The following is a 23,506-nucleotide window of genomic DNA, read 5'->3' as shown; positions in this document are numbered from 1 at the left end:
AAAGTAAAGTCCTAATTATACTGTATCCTCAACTTCCCTGTGGCAGAACATTTGTAAAAACAACTCTAAGTTATTCTAAAAATAGTAACAAATTAGTCTGTTCTCAGCACTAGATGCTGGAAACTTTAATATAAATTCCTGCATTAATGAAACATGGAAATCAGAGAAATCTATGTCTTGCAATTAAAAAAAGGAAGCTTTAAGATTTTTGGTGGGAGGAAGAAGCCCAGAATGAGATATAAGGATAAGAGTCCTAGCAGGCAATAACATGATGTTCAGTGAACAACAGAATCTTAAAGTGTTCAGGTACAAGTCACAGGCAGATACAGACAGTAGTTCTCTTTTTCCCAAATAATATAACAATTTACCAAAGTAGGACTTTTTTTTTTTTTTTTTTTTTAAGGGAAGGTCAGTGCCTTTCAAGAACAATGTAATTGGGATGTGACTGGAAGAACAGATTTTTCCAAAAGGAAAAGATTTCTTAATAACTTTTCCAGCTCTAGACAAAGCTACAAACAGAAACACTCAGCTCACCAAAGTTGTTAATATTATTAACACAGAAATCCCCCCTCATTCCTAGTTTCACTCAACGGAAAACGCCTTACTTAGCACTATAGGTTTAAGTAATCTTTACAAGTAATGTGTTTCCACGTTGCCATTATACTAGATTGCTTTTGTTTGCTTGGACAAAGGCCATTGCTTTCACTGGAAGAGCTGTAAAAGCCTCTCCCCTCTCTCCACTTCCTCCCACTCTCTGGGCAGCTATGTTTGCCTCAGATAAGTAAGAAACCAATGCAAAATCAAGACTGAAGATATGTGAAAAAGCCAGACTGCTTCCCTGTGTGATGGTACATGATGCCATTCGAGCAGTATGAAGGCTCTCAGCTGATCCTGCAACACTTGGTTATAAAGCTTTCAGCAAGAGTCAGTAACAGAGGCAGCAGAAAGGGGTTATTGTTTGTATCAACAATTACCAGAAGCGTCTGCTCTCAAGAACCTTATGTAAGTGCATCAATTACAGACCTCAGGATGGGACTGCAGCTTAACTGCTCACCAACAGATGTCCATCTCCAAGTTATCCCTCTTTAATTACGAGTAAACAAAGATAAGCCAGTTCTCCATTGGATCAACCTTAGGAAAAAGTGTTAAGATTGTGAATGAATTTGCTCATGAAAGGGGGGACAACAATAAAGTCTTTACTGGGACACTTTTCAATGCAGAGGTCAGGAAAGGGGTTTTCCACATATTCGTTTCTTCTGTAAACTTCATCCAGGATGTCTCTTCCTCCCAAGACCAGCAAAAGACATAAAGAACACCTCTGAGGAGAATAAAAAGATAAGTTAATCTAATTGTTGGCAGCGTAGATTTAATTTGATTGCCACTTTTGACAGGGGTCTAGAGAAGTTGGTTGTTTCCTTCACTAGGAGAATTCACGTTTTTGTCTTCCCAGAACAAGATTCTTTCCATTCCAAGATAGGTCATAACACTGGTAAAATTCACCACCTTTTTTATTTCAGAAAACACTCTTCTAAATTGTCCAGAACAGGGATTAAAATGCTGGCTTCTGATTCTAAAAAAAGTTAAAGATGTAATTTCTTTTTTAAAAAAAGAGCCACTTTGTTTGAATGACACCTCAAAAAAATATTTCATCATGTCCCAGTTACTTCCTCCTGATGCCAAAACAACATTCTCCCTTCAAAACCTTACACTTTGATGGAAGAGTGCTTTTTATTAAGACACTGTTTTTTCACAAACTTCCCACCAGGTTTACTGACAGTCAGTTTTATCAGATGCTGCATTCCACAGAGCTGCTGCCTATAAGCCCAGGCCATGAGAGCCACCACTGTCACCACTTCTGAAATCTTACCAAGAATCCATTAAAAAAAACAGGCAATATTTACTTTGATCTTTAACTAGCACATTTCAAGTGTTTCTCCCTCCCCAGCTGGCAGCTTTTTCTCACAAGGTCTCTCTCCAAACTTTGAACTTAATGGTTTGATTCTACACAGGACTTGGAGGCAACTCCTTAGTGCTGAAGTCTAGTACCCACAAGACCAACAAAAAGCCCAAAACACCAAACCACAAACTTGTTACAAGCCTTACAAGCACCATTGTGAAGATAACTATATTTTTGGCCCCCAGTATGCCTACTGGAAGGTGTTCTCTTCTCCACAGTGATCATTCACTGCAACTTCTGACTCATATTTGTTGGGGAACCAATTTTATCCACTTGAGCTGGATAGGAACACAAATAATGAATTTAATACTTGGGGTTTTTTTCATGTTTAAGATCTGCTTATTCTTGCAAAGCTTCTGTGTCTCCTCACTGATCCTAGCTCATGTGGAATCCTTCCCCTGTAGTGGCCAACCCTGCTTCAATTCCCTGTCTCAAAAACTGCTCCTCTCCAGTTAAATTTTTATTCTCCTGCTAGGGTAGATCAATTAGTGCTCTCCTGGGTTTTTTCCTTTAAGTAGTTAGTACTAGATTCCCTTCCATCTTGTAAATTTAATGCTTGTCTTTTTTCCTTTGTGCTGGCCCTTTTCCTAGAAATTACGATTAAAAAACATCAGTAACTCTGATGTTGCTGCATTTCAGTTCCTTTATTAATTTCTCTTTTTGGGTAGCTTTACATCACCTTAAGATCTCAATTTGCCCCTGTACAGTACCAAATATGTCTTTTTATAGCTTCTTCTTTCAAACACCCATCCATCCAGATCTAGTTTATTGAAATCAGCACAAAATCCATACAGTATGAATTGTTACCTGACGGAACTGGAAAACCTGAGGAGCATTTTCCTTGGCACTCACAAACTACCTGGCTGAATCAGGCACATCCATCTCCTGATGTGGGAACATCAACAGCTCTGAAGTTCATAAGATTGGCAATATTATTCCAAACATTAAATTGGTTTTGAACTGGACAAAATCAAAGTACCATCCAATCATTACTTCAGTGAGAGCTTTTCCTTACTAAAATTTCGATTTCCATTCCATAAATGTTTCAGCATGTCATCCTGTTCAATGTATAAAACAGGGCAATTATTTTTCTAGACAGAAAATGAGGGAAAACTGATTATGACCTTGGTGGTTATGGTCTCTAGCTGTTCAAATTTAATCACCTGGAAGATTCAAAATCACAGTTGAGAGACATCAACACTATTTTCCACAAATAAAGATACCATAAATTGGGCAGTAAAACTAGAGTGCAGTTGAAATTTTGCTCTTTTGCCTGTTCCTATGTGAATGTTTCAGTGAATAACACACTACAAATTCCACATTGTTAACTGGACACATTAAATATTATTAACCAGCCACCCATGTCAAAACTAAAGGGCTTTGATTTTTTTTCTATCTGTCTACTTACCAGACCTCAATTTCCCCTATTACCTCAGAGGATAACAGTACTTTGACCTTGTGGCCTTTCTTGGTGTAGATTTGGCAACACTGCCTTCACCCAGGTGAAAAAGTATACACCCTAGCAAAGCCTGTACATGTTAAATGATTGACTTCCCTTGAATTTGAAGGGCTTGAGATGTGTAACAATGTTCTTGTCCTAGCTGTGTACATTCTCTTCCTGACAGCAAGAGCAGGCAGAAAGAGAAGATTCTCATAAAAGTTGCATGTTCTGAGGCACCACCCCAGCACCATGTCCTTTGTCAGAAAGCTGGCAGCCCAGGAAGGACAAGGACATGTCTGGCAGAGGAGTCAGCTGGGCCAAAATTCCTGGTCTGAAACATCTGCAGGGTACAGCTGTGGATCTGGGCCTGGCAGCACCTGCAGCCCTGGCAGCCCGAGGAGCACAGCTGCCTGGCTGAGACTGCATCCCTGGACATGAAACAGCCCAGAGAACAGGGGCAACCTGAGACTCCTCCAACAGCTCCTTCCCAGGTGGCCCATGCCCTGCAGCTCACATGAAACTGAAATTATATCTGATTAATGCAGAGGCACTGCTGACCACCAGGCTCCTCAGCAAGCAAAGGACACACTACAATATGTTACAATTCACACCACAAAGCAGCTTGGTACATGGGCACTGGGAGCAGCCCAGCAACAGCACTGGGCAGCTCCACCTACCCTCACCAACCTACTTGAGAAGTCTGGGGAACCCAGGGACTACAGCATGTATAGAGTCACCACCTCATTACGCTGCCTGAGCAATGAGATGCTCATTGCAATGTAAACTGCATCCAGACTCATCTCATTCCTGGGGTCTGGAGGGTAATCACAGCAACCCAGAAAAGGAACCTTCCCTTTTCAGCTCACCAGACACTCAGAAACAAGCAAGTTCCTTCCAATAGTGATCTTCAGCTGCTGCAACCCACACTCTGCCTGGTAGAGCACAAACGTTACACCAACAGGAATCAAATCAACACTAACCATGAAAGGATCACAACAAGTCAACTCATTTTTTTACCCACTACAGCAGCCTGAACAGTTTTCTGTGCTTCATAATTAACCCACAGGCAGTCTGTAGGCTGCTCTGAACCACTCATAGTTACACCTCTGCAACAGGTCTGGGAAACAAATCTGTACAGAAGAGAAAGTACATCTCCTCCACTGCTTCAGCAGAGGACTGGAAAATCTGTGCACAGTGTTTGCTCTTCGAATGCTTCTTTATTTGCTTTGAACAGCATTGCTGAGAGCCACCAGATGCTTCGGGTAGTCAGGTTACCAAGATCTGCACAAAGCTGCTGGAACAGCCATGCTGATGTCATACTTAGTCACCAGAAGAGGTGTGATAAATACAAAGTAGAAATCTATAATAATTCTTGTGAGTAATTTCAATTCTGAAACAGGCCTTTTCTGTTGCCAAGACAGTTTTAACATGCACCAAGAAGTGATGAGTATTCATATATTAATAGTAATGAAATAAAGCCTACAAATACAAATTTACAAGGTGAAAGAATATCTTGGTCTCAGAAAAATTTTTGCATATGTTTAAAGGACAAGTACTTAAAGTTGAAATAATCTTAATTAAAACTGGTAACTGCCTCTAGAGCAAGAATATATAAAATAAGCACACCTCAGTGCTAGAAGACTATAATTTTTTGGCAGAGGCAAGTCAGGAGGCTGTCAGGGGGGCTGATCTTGACCCGTATCCTCTCTCCAAGTTTATGTCTGGTACCAGTCACTGACAGCACTCACTGTGATCCCAAATAAACAAGGCCAGATATCACCTGTCTGATGTATCTCTGTCACACCTTGATCTCCATTCACCAGGAATGATGGAAGGCAACAATGTCTGAGGGATGCAGGCCCAGTGACACTGAACACATTGTGGACTACAACATTTTTCTGGGTTTGCCTTGGTGTGAAAAAAGGCAGTCCAAAGGAAGCACATGTAGATCAACTGGTGTGGCAAAGATAGATAGTATGAAACAATGATGATCACTAAACCATTCATTAGGTGTTAGCTCTGTGATCAGCAAGTAAGCACTAACTATTTAATTAGTCAACTAATTAGTGACAGGCAACATGAAAGGCTTCAGATGTTCTCAGACAAATGCAAAGATAAAAGCCTAATTAAACAGCAAGCATTATGCTAACTCTTGCCAGGCAGGACAGATGTGCAGGATATTGTACAATCCTGTGCTGCCAGATAACAGCAGTTGTAGCTGTTCCATCAGAAACCACACTTTGAAAATCCTTACCATTTCTACACTAATTTAGGTAACTTAAACTCACAAAGGGAAAACCATCCTACAGGCAAAACCTCACAGATTTACTGTGTTAGATTCTAATTCTACTTCAAAAGTTCAGGGCTTTGACAAAAATATACTTTAATCCATTTTCTTTTTCAATGCAATAACTGTTTTGATGCACCCAAATGAAAAGGTGAATATATTGCACAACATTTTCATATAATGTGATCCAAGCCCCCATTCATTTATTGCTATTTTGTGTAGCACACTATGTATATTTCCAATGTCCTCAGAGAATAAGTCATTGTTTATACCAGAGGTTGGATTAAGAAGGCTTTCGAAATTATGGATTAAAAGGGTTTTCCCTATAATCAGAAGACAATAGAGCTTTCCACAGCTATATGCAAAGAGGTGGATAAAAAGCTAATTGGTTCACTACACTGGAACCAATGACAAGATACTGCTGTGAGCAAGCTTTTGGTGTTCCTGCAGCCAAACTTCAATCACCTGCTGTCAGGGAGCACTATTTAGCATGCTGTTCTGTGAACTAGCCACCAGAATAAACTGAAAATGCCATTTTTAAAAAGTGGATATTCATCTGGCATAACACTGCTGCCATGAACATCATTCTGAAACTACAAATAAAACAAGTAACAAAAAACCTCTCTGCCCTCCTGCTAAATTAGTATTCAGTGATGAAGTTCTTTTTTAAAGCATCTCAATACTTGGGAATATGAAATGCTGGCCTATAGCTTACATTCACCAGCATACACAATTAGGGGAATACTGCTTTAACTGAGTACTGTGCAACTCAGTATCCTCATTGCTAGCTGTTCACAGGTTTTTAAATAAATTATTTAACGGTGGTTAATACTTTTCCTGCTAAGTCTCACCTCCAAGAACTGATCCTTGCAGAACTCTGAAATGAACTCTTTACCCCTTTTCTCAGATCAGTAGGCCCTGATACTCTGTATTCACTGAAACATTTTACACTGCAAATCATTCTCAGATACAATGTTCATTGAATACTTGCAAGTTTGAATATTTTAAACATCTTTTTTTTTTATAGATTTAGTACACACATACTTGGTCTCACCCAAGATGAGAAAAAAAGGGTAACTTTTTTAAAACTTTCTTTCTTAGTCTTAACTCAGCTTCCTTTTGAGGGTCTTAATTGATGATAGCTTGTCAACTTTAGTGTCTCACAGTACAGCCAAAGTAAGTGGGGCCACACACATATTTACCAGAATGTCTGCTAAAACTCTTTTCCTTAGAATTCCACCAAGACCAAGTCACTGAAGGGAAGCTAGAAATAAATAAAAATTGCATCTCAGCTTAACCTCTGTTTGGAGTTTCTTTGCCTTGATTCACTGGGATGCTGAAAGAGCCTTCTCCCCAGATCCCACAACAAAGGAGAGGCAGGAGCAGCAGCCTGCACCAGCAGTTTGGAGGGCAGAGAACAATGGAGGCAGGGGCTGCGCTGCCGGGCTGAGCTGCTGCTGCTTCTCAAGGGGGTATTTGTTCTGCTGCGACTTCTCCTGGCGAGACTGAACATCGCTGAGTTTACACCGCTCCAACAAACGAGCTGCTGCTGCAATTTATCCAAGCCGTGCCCTGGAGCTCAGTGACCCAGGCGCCGGCTCTGTGCCGGGGCAGCGCACCCGGGTGCTGCCCCTGAGGAGCCTCCCGCAGGAACTGCGGGAGTCACAACTCCTTCCCTGCTTGCCACGCTCCTGCAGGGAAGTTAATTACTGCAGCAATTTATGACGCAATTGGCGCTCCCCCTTCCCCAGCTCTGCTGCCCAGCTCACCGCAGCTCCTCACGAGTGGATCCGGAGCCACTTCCCCACCTGTCCCGCAGCCTCAGGCGAGGCTCTGACACGTGCCTGGCTCTTGAATTAAAAATTCATACTCATCCTGCAGGAAAAGTAGCACTACAGCTGGAAACACATGTCTGCGTGTGATTACACCCCGAGAAAAAAAAAATCAGCAGGAGATATGTATTTGAATGGTGAAACATGAATAATAGACATCACCTTCACTGACCTAGCGACAGATTAAGCACAAGGGACGCAATTCTCCGGGGCTCTGGGGAGAAGCTTCCCCTGCTGGCAGGCATTCCACAGACTCATTCCCAGCATTTCTGCACTGCCCTTTGAAGTACGGGCACCTCCGTGGGTGCAGCGCTGCTCTGACCTCTGCAACCATCTGCTTCCAGGGGCTGACACAGCCGGGCCGGAGCTCCCCGCTGCTGCACGGATGGCAAAGCTCGGTTTCGGTTCGGGTTGATGAGTCTCTGCTCCACAGTACTGCCCCAGGAGTGACAGCACCGAAGGTCTCCTTCCCCAAGAGCCTCTGCCCCAGCCAGGCAGCCAGGAGAGGTAACGCTCAGGACTGTTTCTCTCCTAAGTGAAAAATGCATTTCTTCATCCTCAAACAAGTTGAAAACACTTGTAAAATCTAGTTCTAATAATTGTTATGTAGGTAAGTGAATTACAGTCGTGTGTTTCCATGGTGACTAATAATGTCAAATAATTAAGTACAAAGGATAATGAGGAGAAAACTGCTTCCTCTTTTTAAGGATTAGGGGCTCATGAATTGATTCAATCTAGCTATTTTTAGTGCATGTAACCTTTGCAAAGAATGCTAGAAAATTGTAAGTAAATTAGACTAAATTCTATTAAAGGGCCTTCACATTGATCAGGAGACTATCTGCTGTTGATGTGAAAATTAAAAAAAACATCTTTCTTAAGTTTACACATGTGAATATGAATTCTATGAAATTCTGCACTAAGTGCTGGCTGCCTGGTCTGTGCATCTCACACCAACACTCAGTGTCTCTGAAGTGGGAGCACTCCATTTGTGCAGCACTGAGGACAAGCACTCTCCTCTGCACAGGAAGGACACGTTCTGCAACAACCCTAGGTTAGAACATGTCTCTGACAAAACTCCTGGCTGAGGAGTCTGAGTTGAAGTATCTCAGAGGAGGACACCTAGAGAGGGCTGTCCCACACACAATAATATCTGTATGTCCTGTGCAGTGGAGAAGAAGGACTTAGCTGACAGCCAGAGCTGACAGACTTGACTGGAGCATAGACGCACTTTGGTTTTCCCTCACAGTGTTTTATACTGAAAGCATAGTCATAAACTGCACAGGATGAACAACAACAAAGTGCTAATAGCTTTAAAGTACATTTTGAACTGAATTTTGAGTGGAACTGAAAACTTAAAATGTGCTGAGAACAGAAAGATGAGAGGAAAATTATTTTACCCCAAGAAGGTGTAATATATGTTGATGAATTTGTATTCCTAACCAGTAAAATTCAGGAAAGAATTAAACAGAGGAAGAAGTGAATAGGGGGCTAGACAAAGCAGTTGAGACATGGAATTTTCCACTGAAACAGTGTGAACAATACAAGGCCCTAACGAGGCTAACTTCTGTCTCAAAGATAATTAAAAGTGTAGGTCCTGTTCTTAAAACAAGGCACTGCCAAAGCTAACTAGGCACCAATGGAATGTGAACATCTGCACAAAAAGAACATAAAGATGTCACAACCAGCAGATAAGGGGAAAGTTATGGCTAGGGCCTGATATCACCTTGTAACAATACAATGAAGTCAGTGAAATCAAGAAAGGTAAAAAGTTCAAGCTTGAGGAAGACCTCTTACTTCATCCAAAGACCCCCTGACAACCCCCGGATATCTCCCCAAAAAGAAGACTCCACCCAGACTCCACCTATCATGAATGTTACAATGGCATGAGGTAATCCTATGAATATGTATGTAAACCCACCTCCTTTTGAATATGCATAGATTGTAATCAATAAAAGGTAATTCCAGAGTTTTAGGGGTTGTGCGTGTGAGTGGAGCGGAGACTCCCCACGCCCCCAGCCCTGTTTTGCTTATTGCAATTTTATTAATTAAATTAAACCATTAACAGAATATTGAGTCTCGGTCATTTATAACAAAGGGATGTTCTACAAGAAGTCAGGAACTAAGCAAAACCAGCAAGTAGCAGGTATTTTTTCTGCACTGCTCCCGAAACGTAACAAAATTTGTACAGCACTTCAACTTCTTCTCTAGCCATGTTGATATTTAAATTTGTGATGCATGTTGTAGAAATGCAAACTCTTGGCCTAACTGAAAAAAACTACCAAAACTTTCAATCCTCTGCCAGCCATAAAACTTCCAGCCTCCCTTAGGTTTTGCAATGAACATTTTGTTCACTTCACATTCATTTCTGCAAGTCTCTAAAGATATTTCTGGTACATATGCTTGATCTCTGAGGAAAATAAGATCACGACAGAAATGCACTATTACATACACAGCCTGACTTCCACATAAGCCCCTAAAGCTGGTATAGAGGGGACACTGCACAGAAAGTGAAAGCAGCGATAGTTAAGCAGTGGAAGTTATGAAGAACAGTTGTATACTTTTATTCCCCTTCTCAATCAGTTTATACAGGCTATTAACTCCAGTTTGCATAACTCAAGCACAGCCACAGCATTTTTATTCTTTTTGCAGTTTAACTGATGAAAAATTCTATAATGTATGCTGGTGTCCTGTGCTCTCAGTTGGGTGACCAAGCAGGCTGTGGCTGCCAGAGAGCAGTGTCCTCTGCTAGACCTTTCCTACACCACTCCAGCCTCTACAGCAAAAATGTCAGAGCCAAGAAAGGAGGTCAGTCAAAGGTATCAAAAGGTCTTATCAGAATCAGAAGAATCACAGTGAGATTGCAACTCCCCAAGCTTATGTTGTTCATTTTTTCACAGCTCTGAAAAGACAGCATGACAGCGAGGCAAGAGAAGGGAGGGAATCAGACAGGGATTTGTCATCCCACTGGGCACAACTGGCTTTAAAGATCAATACTGCTTTGGAACACACACGAGAGCCTATGGACTTAACCTCCACTTAAAGGATTTTTGTGCAACAACAGTCAAAGAGATTTTAAGTAAGTGGCATTCTCATTTTCAGCATATCTTCTCCTTGAGGATCTCTAGCAACTCTGTCAGCACTTTGAGTTCCAGAGCCAGCCAGGATGGAAGTGCCTGTCCCTTTCCATCTGCAGACACTCAGACCTCGAACATCTGGTACTTGGATACAGGCTCAAAGCACAGTCTAAAGGGAGGAAGCTAGCCCCTTCAAACAAAGGTAACACATTCTTCTCAGTAACCAAAGAAAAAACTTACCAAAAAATGAGTGTTTCCAGGAAAGAGATTCCAACATCAGATGCACCAACCACCACAACTCTAGTGTTGACAGATACTTTAGATCCCAGTACCAGCTTTCGATTTATGTGGTTCAAAGAGTAACTCAACTGCAAAAAAACCAAAACCAAAACAAAAAACAAAACCACAACATGTAAATTGACAGAGAAATGCATTTTAAATCCCCCAAAGCAAAATCCTGCTAAGAATCATTAAACCATCAGTTGCGCAGTACCTTGCATTCATACAAAACTTACTGTGACTCACTGACATGAATAATACTGTGGTTTTCCTGTGCACACCACAAGATAGCTCAGGAGATAAGAGATATTAAAACGTTGAAGTATGAGCATGTTTAATAGGTGACAGAAAGTTAGCAGAGCTTAATGGTCTGGCTTCTCCTGGAAAAGATGCTATGAGAGTCCTTGTAAGAGAGGGGAACACACTGCCTCTTCTGTCATTTATTACCATTTACTTCATACCTGGGAAACATTTACATAATGTTATGGCCATTCTTATACCTTCTAGAATGGTTTTTACTCTTGCTGGTTTATTTATGGGAACAGTTTTACTTGTGAATTAACTAGGAACTTGTATCTTGAGGGTGTGTGCATGTTTAATTAAAAACTCTCTTCCAAAATTATAGAATTAACCTCCTCATTTCTTAAATACAAAGCAGCTATGCTGAAAGCCATGCTGTCAAATACGTAAACTAGCATTTCAGTGCCACTGAGATCAATACTATAGCCAAAAATCTTACTATACAGTTTTTACTTACTTGCTTCTCACTGTCTGGTCTTAATGCATACACTGGTTAAGACGAAATCCCATCTGTGTATATATATATATATTATTTTTTTTTAATATTTTTTTAAAGTCATGTCTATAGGTCTCACTAGCTAACAGAGATTCTCAAAACAGCTGTGCAAGAAAGGGTCAAGAGATAATACTACATTTGGCAAGTGTGTTCTGCTCTGAACTACATTTAGTTTTCAAGTTTCTGAGAGAAGACAAGAAAACAGTTTCCATCTTGCAATACAATACTTTGCATTTTTTCTTATTGCTTTGGGTTGTATACATTCACATTTCACAGAATGTATAATTGGAGATTCAAAGATGCACTGCAGAAAAATAGGCAGTGGAACTGCTATCATTTGTCAGACACTATCTCTGCTCTGTCACTTGGGCAGGAAGCAGTCCAAGACTTCTAACAGGTTTTCCTCTATTACAAATAGAAGGCAGAGGGTTAATGAAATCAAGTCCTCTAAATTCCTCCTGTGAAATTACAGTAGAAATATATTCTCTAGGTATTACTTGACAGTAACTCAATACCTGAAGAATAAGTATTTTACTTTAGAGCTATGGTGATGACATTGGCCTTCTCAAGTGCATGGCACACTGAGATCCCCAGGAGATCTTGTGCACCATGTCTGTGCATTGGTGGAGATGCAGAGCTGAGGTTTCAGCACGGCCTCACCACAGAAGGTGGAGAATTGTCTGTGTAACACATTATTATGGTGCTCTCCTCTTCCTCAAAAAAGGATTATGGACCAATTACTTGCAAACTGTCAGCACTGTATATCAAGTAAGTTTAAATGTGGAGAAATTAATGTCTTCTGTGGTCAGGCAACATTATTTTTTACAGCCAGACAAATGTTCTTCTGGTTGCAGTCCACTACAGTGCAATGATGACATCCAGTGGTGAGCCAGATCCATCTCAGAGACTGGACTGCACTAAGAAAATTCCAGAAAATGTCTTTACAAGCATACCAGCCAATGATTGCTGCTTAATGGAGTCAGATGTGTGAAACTTGGCACATGCCCACAGCCCTACACCACGGAACAACTTGACCAGCCAGGGCTAAGCCACAGGACAACTGTCCTGCTGCCCAAACCCTTGTCATACTTTGGAAGAGATTTTAAGAAATGAGAAGAACCAATGGCAATTACTAAAAGCATGCCACGATGCCCAAAATAAAACTTGGGCTCTGTGGTACACTCTGACTACAATATTATATATTTTTCTGCAGGTACTGACACTTGAAAAGAACTCAGGAGACCACAAAGAGGTGAAGATACTGAGCTCAAGGCCCCAGTGCTGGTGTTCAAATCCTTGGGTTTGGGAACTCTGCAGAAAAAAACCCTGAAAGGATTTTTTTTTTTTTTTTTTTTTTTTTTTTTTTTTTTTTTTTTTTTTATTTTTGCAATGCACACAGAGAGTCGCAACCTTCTATCTAAGCAATGCCTCCTGGAGAAAAAATGTTACTGAGGCTTTTGCTGAAATGTGGCTTTTAACAAAATTAATAAAACGGTAAAAAGAACATAAAGAGAAATTATGTGTAGGTACCTAATCAACCAAAATAACTAGAGGGAAGGTCAGCAGCTAACAGGATAAACCCAACAGCCCTTAGAGCAACACCAAGTTCAAACATCTACTGCAGTGTTGTGTTGTGAATTCTTTAAAATGGACTGCAACAATGAAACAAAAAGCAGCAACAGAATTTCCTAGGGGAGAGTTGTACCTAATTTATGAAATGGCTTCTGTGTCAATAACTGCACATGAGCAGAATACAACCGGTTTTGTTTGCCACACAATGGCCCCAACACCAACAGCTGTCATGCTTCAGAAATCACCTTTCTCACAGCTAAGTACACTAAATGGCCCCAGGGAGTAAGGAATTAGGTGGATTGGTCCCATAATACCACCTTATTTAACAAAATGTCAGGACAAATGACTACATATGTTCCTCAGAGGAGTAATCAGACATCATAATTGATAGGTCAATCGCAAACTCTAACTTGCTTATTTTGTATTCAATTTATTAAATAAAACAGCAATCATTAACCAATGTGAGGCAAAAAGCAGTAACTGACATTGTTAGAAAAGGCATACCTAGCTCAGAAAAGTCTGTTTTCTTTGATTGTCAAGAAGATTCTTTCCTCCCCTTTCCACTCTGGTACCTGCCAGGCTCTGCCACTGCCCCACCTGTCCCACTGCTCCCACCTGGGGGGCAAAGGGCCATCCTTGCCTTCTTCCAGCTGCTGACCACAATGGTCTCTCCTGATGGACAGACAGTCCATGTGGACAGACAGTGCTGTACACTTAGAGGTCTTCAAATTTTATGTCCCTTAAAAATGCTTATGCATTTTTCAGAACACTCCCCTGGGAACACAAACCCTGTATATAAAACTCATCTTCCACCTCAGAGCATAAGATGTGCTACAGTGGGACTGATTTATAGCATTGATAATGAATGTAAGGATTCACATAATTTCAACTGTGTTACTGTAAAAAACATTAGGAGTAAAAATTATTAACAAACCTCTTCCTAGAGTAGTGCAGAGGTCAGCAATAGTGACAGGCAAATTAGAAGGTGAACAAACAGCTGTTTTAATTTCAAGCTCCATTTGAATCACAAGGAAAACAGAAAGATCAATGTTTACCAAGAAGATACAAACAAAAAGTATTGCAAAATGCATGCTTTTTCAGCCTATGTTACTATTTTTTCCTAAATACGAGCTACATTCCAAGAAGTCTCATTAGGAATGTCAGTAAACATGTCTTCAAAAACTGCCTCTGAACATTCACAGATTGACACAAGCACAAGAAAGAGAAGGAAAAGGAAGAAGAAACACAGCTGTGATGAAGACCGCAGCCTGAATTTTGTCATCTTTGTCAAAGAACACGTTTAGTAACGAGGGCTCTACAGAACCAGTTTGCACAGATAACACTAAGCCTTTATATAATGTTTTTCATCCACAGATCCTAAAGGTCTTTATGAATGAAATCAGTATTACTATACCAATCTTCATATGGGTAAATGCTGATCTTCAGCTCAAGGAAAAACAGTACATATACTCACGACCAACTACTATCCCCCAGGGTATTCTTGGAGGGAGGGGAAAGAAGGTAGTAAACAGAATTTTAAAATTTTTAACCAGGATTCAAAAAAATATACATTAATGTAGTAACACTTAGGAACTTCAGCTTGCAATACCTTCCAGGTAATATCTGGCTGGACTCCAAACATAAATGTGGAAAGAAATACAGGAGAGGTTGAGCTGGATGGCTCTCAATTCTGCATGTCAAATTTACATCAAGCACCCTGAGCCTACTACATCTAACACCAAGCAGCTCAGATGATTCACTCCCAGAGACAATCTGCCTGACCCCAAAGGCACATCAGCCTGGAGCTTGTGATACTCATCCAAGGGCCTCAGCCCACTAAGACTGCCATAAAAAGCTGATTGAATAACTTGGAAAAAACATTTCAACTTTCAGAAGTTGAAAACTACCCAAATTAATGGTTTATGCTAAACATGTAATTCACACAATTAGTTTTGGTAACTGTCATCTTTAAACAGGTTACTTGAACAAATTTCAACAACCAGCCTGGCTTTCATGGTGAGTCACAAAGACCTTGGTGTCTGAGCCTACTCCTAACATGCACATCCAGAAAGTCCCCAGTGCAGGTCCAGCACTGTCATTGCTCTGGGCCAAAATCAGTATTGGTGCTCTGTGCCCCTGCACACAACAGGCTGGGGCCTGCAGAGTCCAAAGAGCATGTCAATGTTTCTTCAAATACTCCTTTTAATGGCATAATTATTAACACACTATTAAGCAGTAGTGCTTCAAGGGTTGGACTTGATGATCTCTGAGGTCCCTTCCAACCCAGCCGATTCTATGATTCTAAGTCATTCCAACGAGGTAAGTAAGCAGACTCTAAATGACATCAATTCAGTCAAAGCTCATTCTTTACCACCAATTTCACACAAGAAGTTGGGATCACACAGTCTGAACCAAAGCCATTAAAAATTAATGGGAAACCACTCATTCATTCTAATTGGCTTCGATTGTGGAATACTTCCCTGCACTAGGGCCAGGGTCTGAACAGCCTGCCAAAGACCATCATTAACTGCAACAGTGTCTCTTGAACTGCTCAGGTCTGTTTTACAGAGTTATTGTGCCATCAGAGCATACATTAATTATACCACCTTCATGAAGAATAAACAAAACTAAATAAAATCAGGAGCTACCTATAAACAACAAAATTATTTGCAACTGAAAATGCTGCTAGCATTTCCACACATTAGATTCCTTTCTTCCACAATGAACTAAAAGACTTCCTCAAGCTTGGATTTTAAGCAAGTCCTGCTTCACCTCTCTGGTCCAGTTCCAAGAGGCACTACAGAAGACAGAAGCAACTCTGTCCACTTCACCTGCTCTGCCGAAAGACTTCGGGCAACAGAGGCAACATTCTCCACATGCACTCAATCCATTGAAAAATGTAATAATAAACTGTAACATTAAAAGTTTGGAAAAAAAGATGTAAAAACCCCAATCACATTTCACACTGAAAATAGAGAACACAAGGTAACCAAATAACAGTATGAGGATAGAAGGGGAGATTGCTTTGCAGCTCACCACAAAGCCACATTTTAGTGACAGCAGCTGTGGTTCTCCATTTTGTAAAATACTGATCATCATCTTTGCATGGAAAATATCTATGCCTTCCTTACAATCTGCAATTATGCTACTTCCAAAGTCAATCCACAAAATGCTTTGAAAGAGCTTTAAAACAAGTCTGACCTGTTGTTGAGCAGAAATTACTATTTTAGCTTGCTGCAAATGTCATTAGCACCTGTATAGTACTGACATCATGCTTTCAAATAAAGATAGGTCATCTTACTTTTAATTTCACACATGCACATAAGTGGTAAACATTCAGAGCATTCCTGTTAATGATGCCATCTGGTGCCTCCCATAACTGTGTAATGTTCAGCCTTCCAAACAAGATGTAATGGCAGCAACACACGAAACCCATTGACATTTACAGTAAGGAAATTTATTACCAGCCATTGGTTCAGAATGACTGTGTCTGCATGACTACTGGTGCTATAAAATCATCACCTTTACAATAAGATAAAGGTACAATAAATAACGGATTTTAGTCCATGCACATACTACAAAAGCATTAAAAATTCATTACTCCAGGACAATAGCATCTTAAACAACAATTACTTTGTTAAAAATTAATCCTACTTTCCTGGTTAAGTGAAAACGATACACACCAAACCTTAGTTTGCAATACCCATGTGTTCATTTACAAATTCAACACATAGGAATTCTTCAGTTTTAATGATAAACATGAACCCCAATATTTAGAAAGCAGTGCATTCTCTTGCTCATCCTACCTAGGCTCTTTCTGTTGCATTTATTCTCTTTTCTTGTCAGAAGCTTAAAAGTTACCAAAAAAATCCACGAAAAACTTTTGACATTTTAGCCATTTTCAGGATATTCCATTGCCTCAACTCAATTCATACAAAGCTGAAACTGAGATAAAATGAAACCTCCTATTCCTACATATTTTCTACAAAGTCAGAACAGACTTTCTGTAAGGCAGACAGCAGTACGACGAGATCACACCAACAGTTTTCTTCACCACTCTTAGTAACTCAGTGCATTTTCAACTTTCAGTACAGAGCACAGCTGGAGAAAGTACCTGCAGAAGCCTGGTGAACTACTTCTGTGTAACACACAGAGACCATGCCCGGGAAGGGGAGGAACTGCAGCCCCATGAGCCACAGGAGATGTGTTCTCACACATCTGCACTCCAGCTAGGAGTGTATTCCACAGCACAGGCTGTGCTGCTGCAGAGCACTCCTGTCTGTACCTGTACTCCTGCTGGACATTACTCTTCAGATGCATAAGGCAAAAAACCTTGCTCTCTCACTTGCCCTCAATTGCTCAGTTAGAAGCAAAAAGGTTTGCTTAAGAAAAGATTGTTCAGTTGTAAATAGCCTCTCCTCCCATGTTTTAAAATCTGCTTATTTTAACTCATTTATTTTATTATCTTTAAGTGCAACTGAGTTGTAATTTCCTAGCTGCACTGTCTAGCAGAGCTGGGACTTGCAGCCATCTGTTGCAAACATCCCTTCCTTTTCCTCTGCCTTCCTCCATTCTGACAGCACGACAGCTCTGAGACCTTCCTGCTCTTCTTCAGTGACAGGTCAGGGTAATGCACTGTGCTCACTCTGAGCCATTGACTCGAGGTCCTGTAAAATTTTTTCAGTAAGTACTGAGGAAGGTGTAGTCAGATAGGACCCAACTCCAGAGTCACTAATGTACCACTGAAGAGAGCAAAAGAAACTTCTATTTAGCTGGCCTCAACATGAAGAAGTGGAAGCTACAGAGAGTGAAACGCCTCGAGAGTTTGCTGGGGCAGACACTACCATCTAGAGAAGAGTTTCCTATACAAACCCTCATACATAAGCTTATTTTCCTTTTTAAACAAGCTGCACCGAAGGTGAAAGCATGTCAAGCTTGATAATGTTTGAGATTCTTTTTTTTCCCATTATACCTAATAATTAATTTGGTTTGTTTAGCTTTTTCAAAAGAAATTCATACAACATCATAAAGTGTCTTCTGCAATGCTTTTATAACTGCTGTTTTCTTTTCATGAACTATAGCAGAAAAAACAATTCTGACCTGTGCAATATAATCTGACAGCTTGAATGCAGCCATGAAATTTAAAAAAAAAAAAAATGAACCCAACGACATGAGTAATAATGGAGGGGCAAAAACAAGAAAACAATTCAACAGATGTGTGACATTTTTATTCTTCGCTGTGGATCAGTTATTCTTGTTAATTATATCACCTATTCTTCCCTTTTATTGATAATTACATGAAGCAGATGGATAGCAGAGTGCTCCCAGATGGTGAGAAAGCAAACAAGTTTATAAATTGTTTATTTATGAAGAAATCATTAAAAATTATTTAATTATCTATAGTTTTCTACTCCACCAATAATTACATGCACTGTAAAGGCCAGCAGCACTTTGTAAGATGTTTAGTATTCTGTGGTAACCAAGTGTTTTTTAACATAACAGGACTGCAATGACTGACAGATGTGCAAAACAATAATAATCTAATCTGTTTTAACACTGGGGGAATTAAGATTTTCAATCTTTGGATCTTCTGCCAGTTGGCACTTCAGTGCTGGTTACCAATTCAGAATACAAAAATCAGAGACTTCATTTTGACTTGGAACAGCTGCACAAAGTGTCTGATCTAATGACCAGACAGGAGCCTTTGAAGGTCTGTGTCCTGAAACCCCAGAGCATGGCAGACATGTGGCCTGATGCAATGCTGAGCTCAGGTGTGGAGCCTCTGATGTGCTTGCTGCAGAGGCACTGCCTGAACAGGCATCCCCAACTCTGGGCACTTCCAGGACAAGATGCAAATAAGATCATTAAACTCTGTGTCATTCCAGAGGGATGTGATGGGGCACAAGGTGGTTAAAGGCCTCCTCAGTCAATTCTTACCAGATATATCAACATTTCTTCAGTAAAGCAATGGGAGAGTTTTGTAGGAAATGACACAGAAAATCATCAGTAAAATGTCTGCCATCTCACAGTATGTTTTTACTCCACTCCTTGTCATTAGCAACTGTTACAGGAAGATAATTACTATCTCCATTAGAATGTGGAGCCCCTCAGGAAATGGAGAACCAGGGCTTGAGAAGTGACAGGTCCTGTGGTTTGAGAGTGAACAACTTGTGATTGCCTTGAAACCCAAAGTCTAAGCAACAGAGAGGAAGAACAGGTAGAGCTCCTAAACTCTGTACTTGTTCGGAGTCATAGTCATTTTAATGATAATCAAAGAGGCAACACAAACCAAAAACCTGTCTCAAACTAGAAGCAGTACTGAACCAAGGGAAGTATCACAAGGGCATGCACAGAACCACATGGCTGGAAAACTGCAGTTAAGGAGTCATTTGGGTAATGGTGAGTTATGCTTTTATGTGGTAAGTTTCTGAATTTGAAGAGTAAATCTCACCACCTAAAATGCAGCTATCCTATATGCAGAGAGACTACAGGAAAAAGGACCTGTGCTTTCCTCAAGACCCCCAAACACAGCACGTACTGCCTGCTGGAAGCAGGGCAGTGCTTGGAATTTCCCACTTTTTGTGTTTTTTTTCCCAGTCTCTGCAGCAGAACAGAGACTTTGACAGTGGGAAAATGAGAACAAGTTACCACAGGCTTAATTTCTAGTACTCATCTTTCTGTAACAACCCATCCAGACCTGAAGGAAAGCCACATCTCCAGCACAGCAGAGATTCATCTGCACTGGCAACGCATGGGAATTAGCTGAGGGCAGAGCTTTGCTGATTTAGATTGATGCTTTTGCTTCTGGCTTTGGAAGATGAAAATGGGAGAGAGTCCTTGTGGGTCCTGGTTGAGTTATCTGTACTGGGTCAATATTTATGAGTGAATCTCTTCATGCTCACAAGCAGGCTGGAAGGTATTAAAGAGATACACAAACTGATTGAGCCCCAGGGCTCCCACTGTGCACTCTCTCTAAGATACTAAGCCACTAATGGCCTACAGAGATATATATGCACAAATCAAGAGCTGTGCTTCAACACTGAATGGCTGAGCTGCTGAGCTCCAAGCTGTTACTGGTGAAAAATAAATTTTGTAGCACGAAAAGGAGTGAGCAAGCTTAAAGAAGGTTGGAACAAGAGGAAGGCAGCTGTAAAAGCAGTAGATGGGAAGCAGATGTTGATGGCTGGATATCAAGGGGTGTCTTGTGTGTATCAAAGCAAGAATTTCGTTACGATTATCTCCATCATAAGCAATAGATACTCAAGCAATTAATTAGGACAGGAAGACAAATGAAAATTTTACATTCCTGACTTTACAACTGACTTGCGTTTGCAATCTTTGTATTGTAGTTTAAGTGAAAAAATCCTTCCATGACTGCAGAGCAATCTAAATCAAGAAGTAGGATGGCAACCTGTCCTCCAGCTATCAGGAACAAAGCAGGCATGGCTTCATACCAGAAAGAAGTTACTTTTAACATGAGAAGGCAGAGCCCCCTCAGCTAAAACAAGCCCAGTGAGTCAGAATAGGGAAGCATGATAAAGAAATGAGGAGCAGTCTCAGTTGCTTTGAACCTCTGCTTGCCCAAAGCCTTTAAGATCCTGCAAGATCCTGCTGCTATCTTGTTTCAAACCCCTGTCACAAAGTCGATAGCAGACATTTTCTCCTCACTGCTACCCAGATGCTTGCCTCAGACAACTTCCCACTAATCCCTACTCCAGCTGCTTTGTCTGCCTTTCACTTTTGTCCCTCTCATCTCCAGGCTTTCCTTATGACATTGTTTTTCCATTTCCCTTTTACCTCACTTCCCAGCCTGCTAGCATCTTCCATGACCAAAATATGCCTCACCTTGTCTCACAGTATTTTTACAAGTGACAACTCTCAGCCTTTCCATTTTGCAGAAGTGTCACCTTTAGCTCCTTGGTGGGATATTTTGCTCTTTGCAGCACAGATTGTCTTACTGCTTACAGAATGTCTTAGCAGGCTGCCTGACTAAAAGGCAGAATATCATAATTTTTTGCCTACTTAAATTTGATTATATTAATTTGATAAAAACCACTTAGTTTTATTTATAATATAGCTGCAAGATTTTCCAGGGAACAAGATTATTGATGAGGCTCCATCTTCCTTAATGAAAAATTAGAGTAGAGAGATAGGGCAAATGTCTTATGTCTGGCTATACCAGAGCTAAAAAACCATCCAGGACCTGAAAGCAGCACCAGCTTTCCTTTCCCAAGTACACTGAGCCCCTTTGGCAGGTCCCCTCCTAGGTGATAAAGCTGTCCCAACATATGGTGGCCAAAGGTCATTTCACTTACTCAGCAGAGGAGTCAATTTAGCTCTGTATGGTTTCAAATTATTGGTATTTCAGAAAACTACAGCCAGCAGTAGTGGACTAGCTTTATGCTCAAGTTACCACCTAGGGACCAGCCCCAGATGTCAGTTTTGATAGAACACAGTCTGTCAAAAATCTATAATTAATGCTGGTGCATTTGTAGAGATATTTAAACAGTGACTAGCCTTTTTTTTTTTTTTTTTTTTCCCCAGCAAAACTGTTAGCAAACATCTCGTACATTTTATTTAATAGAAATTCTTAGACAATTATCACACTACCTGCAACTCAGCAATCCACATGAAGAACCTGGGAATGGAGCAGACAACAGCTGTGCAAACCTCTCAGGCATGAGAAGTCTGTGATTCTCCAGCTCCAAGCTAAGAGGAGCTCTTCTCGTAAAAGAACAGCAGCTCATTTGAAAGATAAAATGGGAAGCTGGGTAAAGAAAAGCATCAGTTTATTCTGCAAAGAGGAGGAAGGCAGGAGTGGCCATGTTGAGGGAAGACAGTTCAACAAAGCCAAACTCAGACCAATGGTCTCATCCATTTTCTGGATTTTGCTTTGCCAACTGCTGCCTAATTAAGGGTTCGGGATGCCAGAAATTACTGATTAACTGTGAAAAGGACAGCACTAAAAATATTATATGGGAGCACATCTCAGCCAACTGGAAGTCAGTAGACAGACATAAAGCTCCCTCATTATGTTTCGTTAGGAAATTACAGCTACCTACTGAGAGTATCCATCACTAATGGTGTTTATCCTAATATTTCAGCTTTGCTAGTCAGTGCTGTGAGAAGCCATCTTCTCATCAAATTTTAGTTACTTAAAAACATAAGGCAGATAAAATGTAAGTTATTTAATGAGAAATTTTAAGATACTTTTAGCTCAGGACCTCCTGACTGCATGAGTGCTATGCAAAGGAGGGCTGTTTGGTAGCGAAAACAATCTTTTTTTTTTTGCTGTTAAGTCATTTCCCATATTCTGAAGTGCTCTTTGAAGGTATCTTGTGCTTGGAAGAAACCTGACTGAAAAATAAAAGTTACTTCAGCAGTTTCTGCAGAAATAGTCAGAGGCTATTTGTCTTATTTGCACTTTCAGAGCATAATAGCTAAATAAACTTACCAGGAGAAATGGCTATACATTAAGCCACAGCATTTAAAAAGTGTTGGGAGTTTGAAAGTAACATTGTGAAAAAATACTGTCAGACGGTAAGCACTCAGTAGGTAAATATAGCTCAGTGATTCCTGCCTGTCCTGCCTTTAAAATTCATCTTAGAAGAGCGGGTGTCCCTGCAGCAGCAAAGCTGGGGCTGTAAGGGTATGGGCACCATGTTCGATGTAATTAAGAAGCAAGCTAGGAACACGAAGATGGTAATGCCACCCCATCTGCCAAACCCTGCGCTCGCTGGCATGATGCCTCCCGCCTGCTGCTGCTCCTGCTCCCCACCTGATCCTTGGAGACCTGCTCTGACGGAGCGTTGATGCCAAGCTCTTCCAGAGGATAGACAATCTGTCGTCTTGGTCGCACGGGAACCATGTAATGAAGGGCAGATGTCAGAGAATGGGCACAGGGATTCTGAAACTGAAAGACAGCAATCTATATTTCAGCAGAGAGAATGTCAGAACAGTGCATCACAGATGTCTGTTGTATGGCTTTGCAAATACAAAATTCTTAGCTCTGTTGGCTAAATCTGAGAGAAAAATCAGCAAATAAACAAACATACTCAGAGCAGAGGAATGAATTGCAGATAATTCCTGACACTAATGAAGATAATTATGAGAGTAATTACATTACTATCTCTGTGGGAATGACAGATAAACAAGTGGTTTGGTTTATGGGATTTTTCAGCACAAGTATTTTCCCCAGGAGGATATTTTTCTCCATAGTGATCATGAATCAGCTTGATTTGACCTCATTAAGCTATGTTATCTGCTTA

General features: G+C 40.6%; 1 protein-coding gene across 1 annotated transcript in view; it reads right to left on the bottom strand.

Annotated features, from left to right (window-relative positions):
• CFAP61 (cilia and flagella associated protein 61) overlaps positions 1–23,506 on the bottom strand; it is a 98,003-nt gene that overhangs the window by 44,310 nt on the left and 30,187 nt on the right. The window contains exons 16-17 of the mRNA XM_030447736.1: positions 23,017–23,151; positions 10,832–10,959 (exon numbers count right to left, since the gene is read on the bottom strand). Of these exons, the coding sequence (XP_030303596.1) occupies positions 10,832–10,959; positions 23,017–23,151 (263 nt within the window). The remainder of the gene's footprint in view (positions 1–10,831; positions 10,960–23,016; positions 23,152–23,506) is intronic.

This window comes from Calypte anna, chromosome 3 (assembly GCF_003957555.1).
Source record: "Calypte anna isolate BGI_N300 chromosome 3, bCalAnn1_v1.p, whole genome shotgun sequence".
Taxonomy (NCBI): domain Eukaryota; kingdom Metazoa; phylum Chordata; class Aves; order Apodiformes; family Trochilidae; genus Calypte; species Calypte anna.
This window is presented reverse-complemented; position numbering and strand designations above follow the sequence as displayed.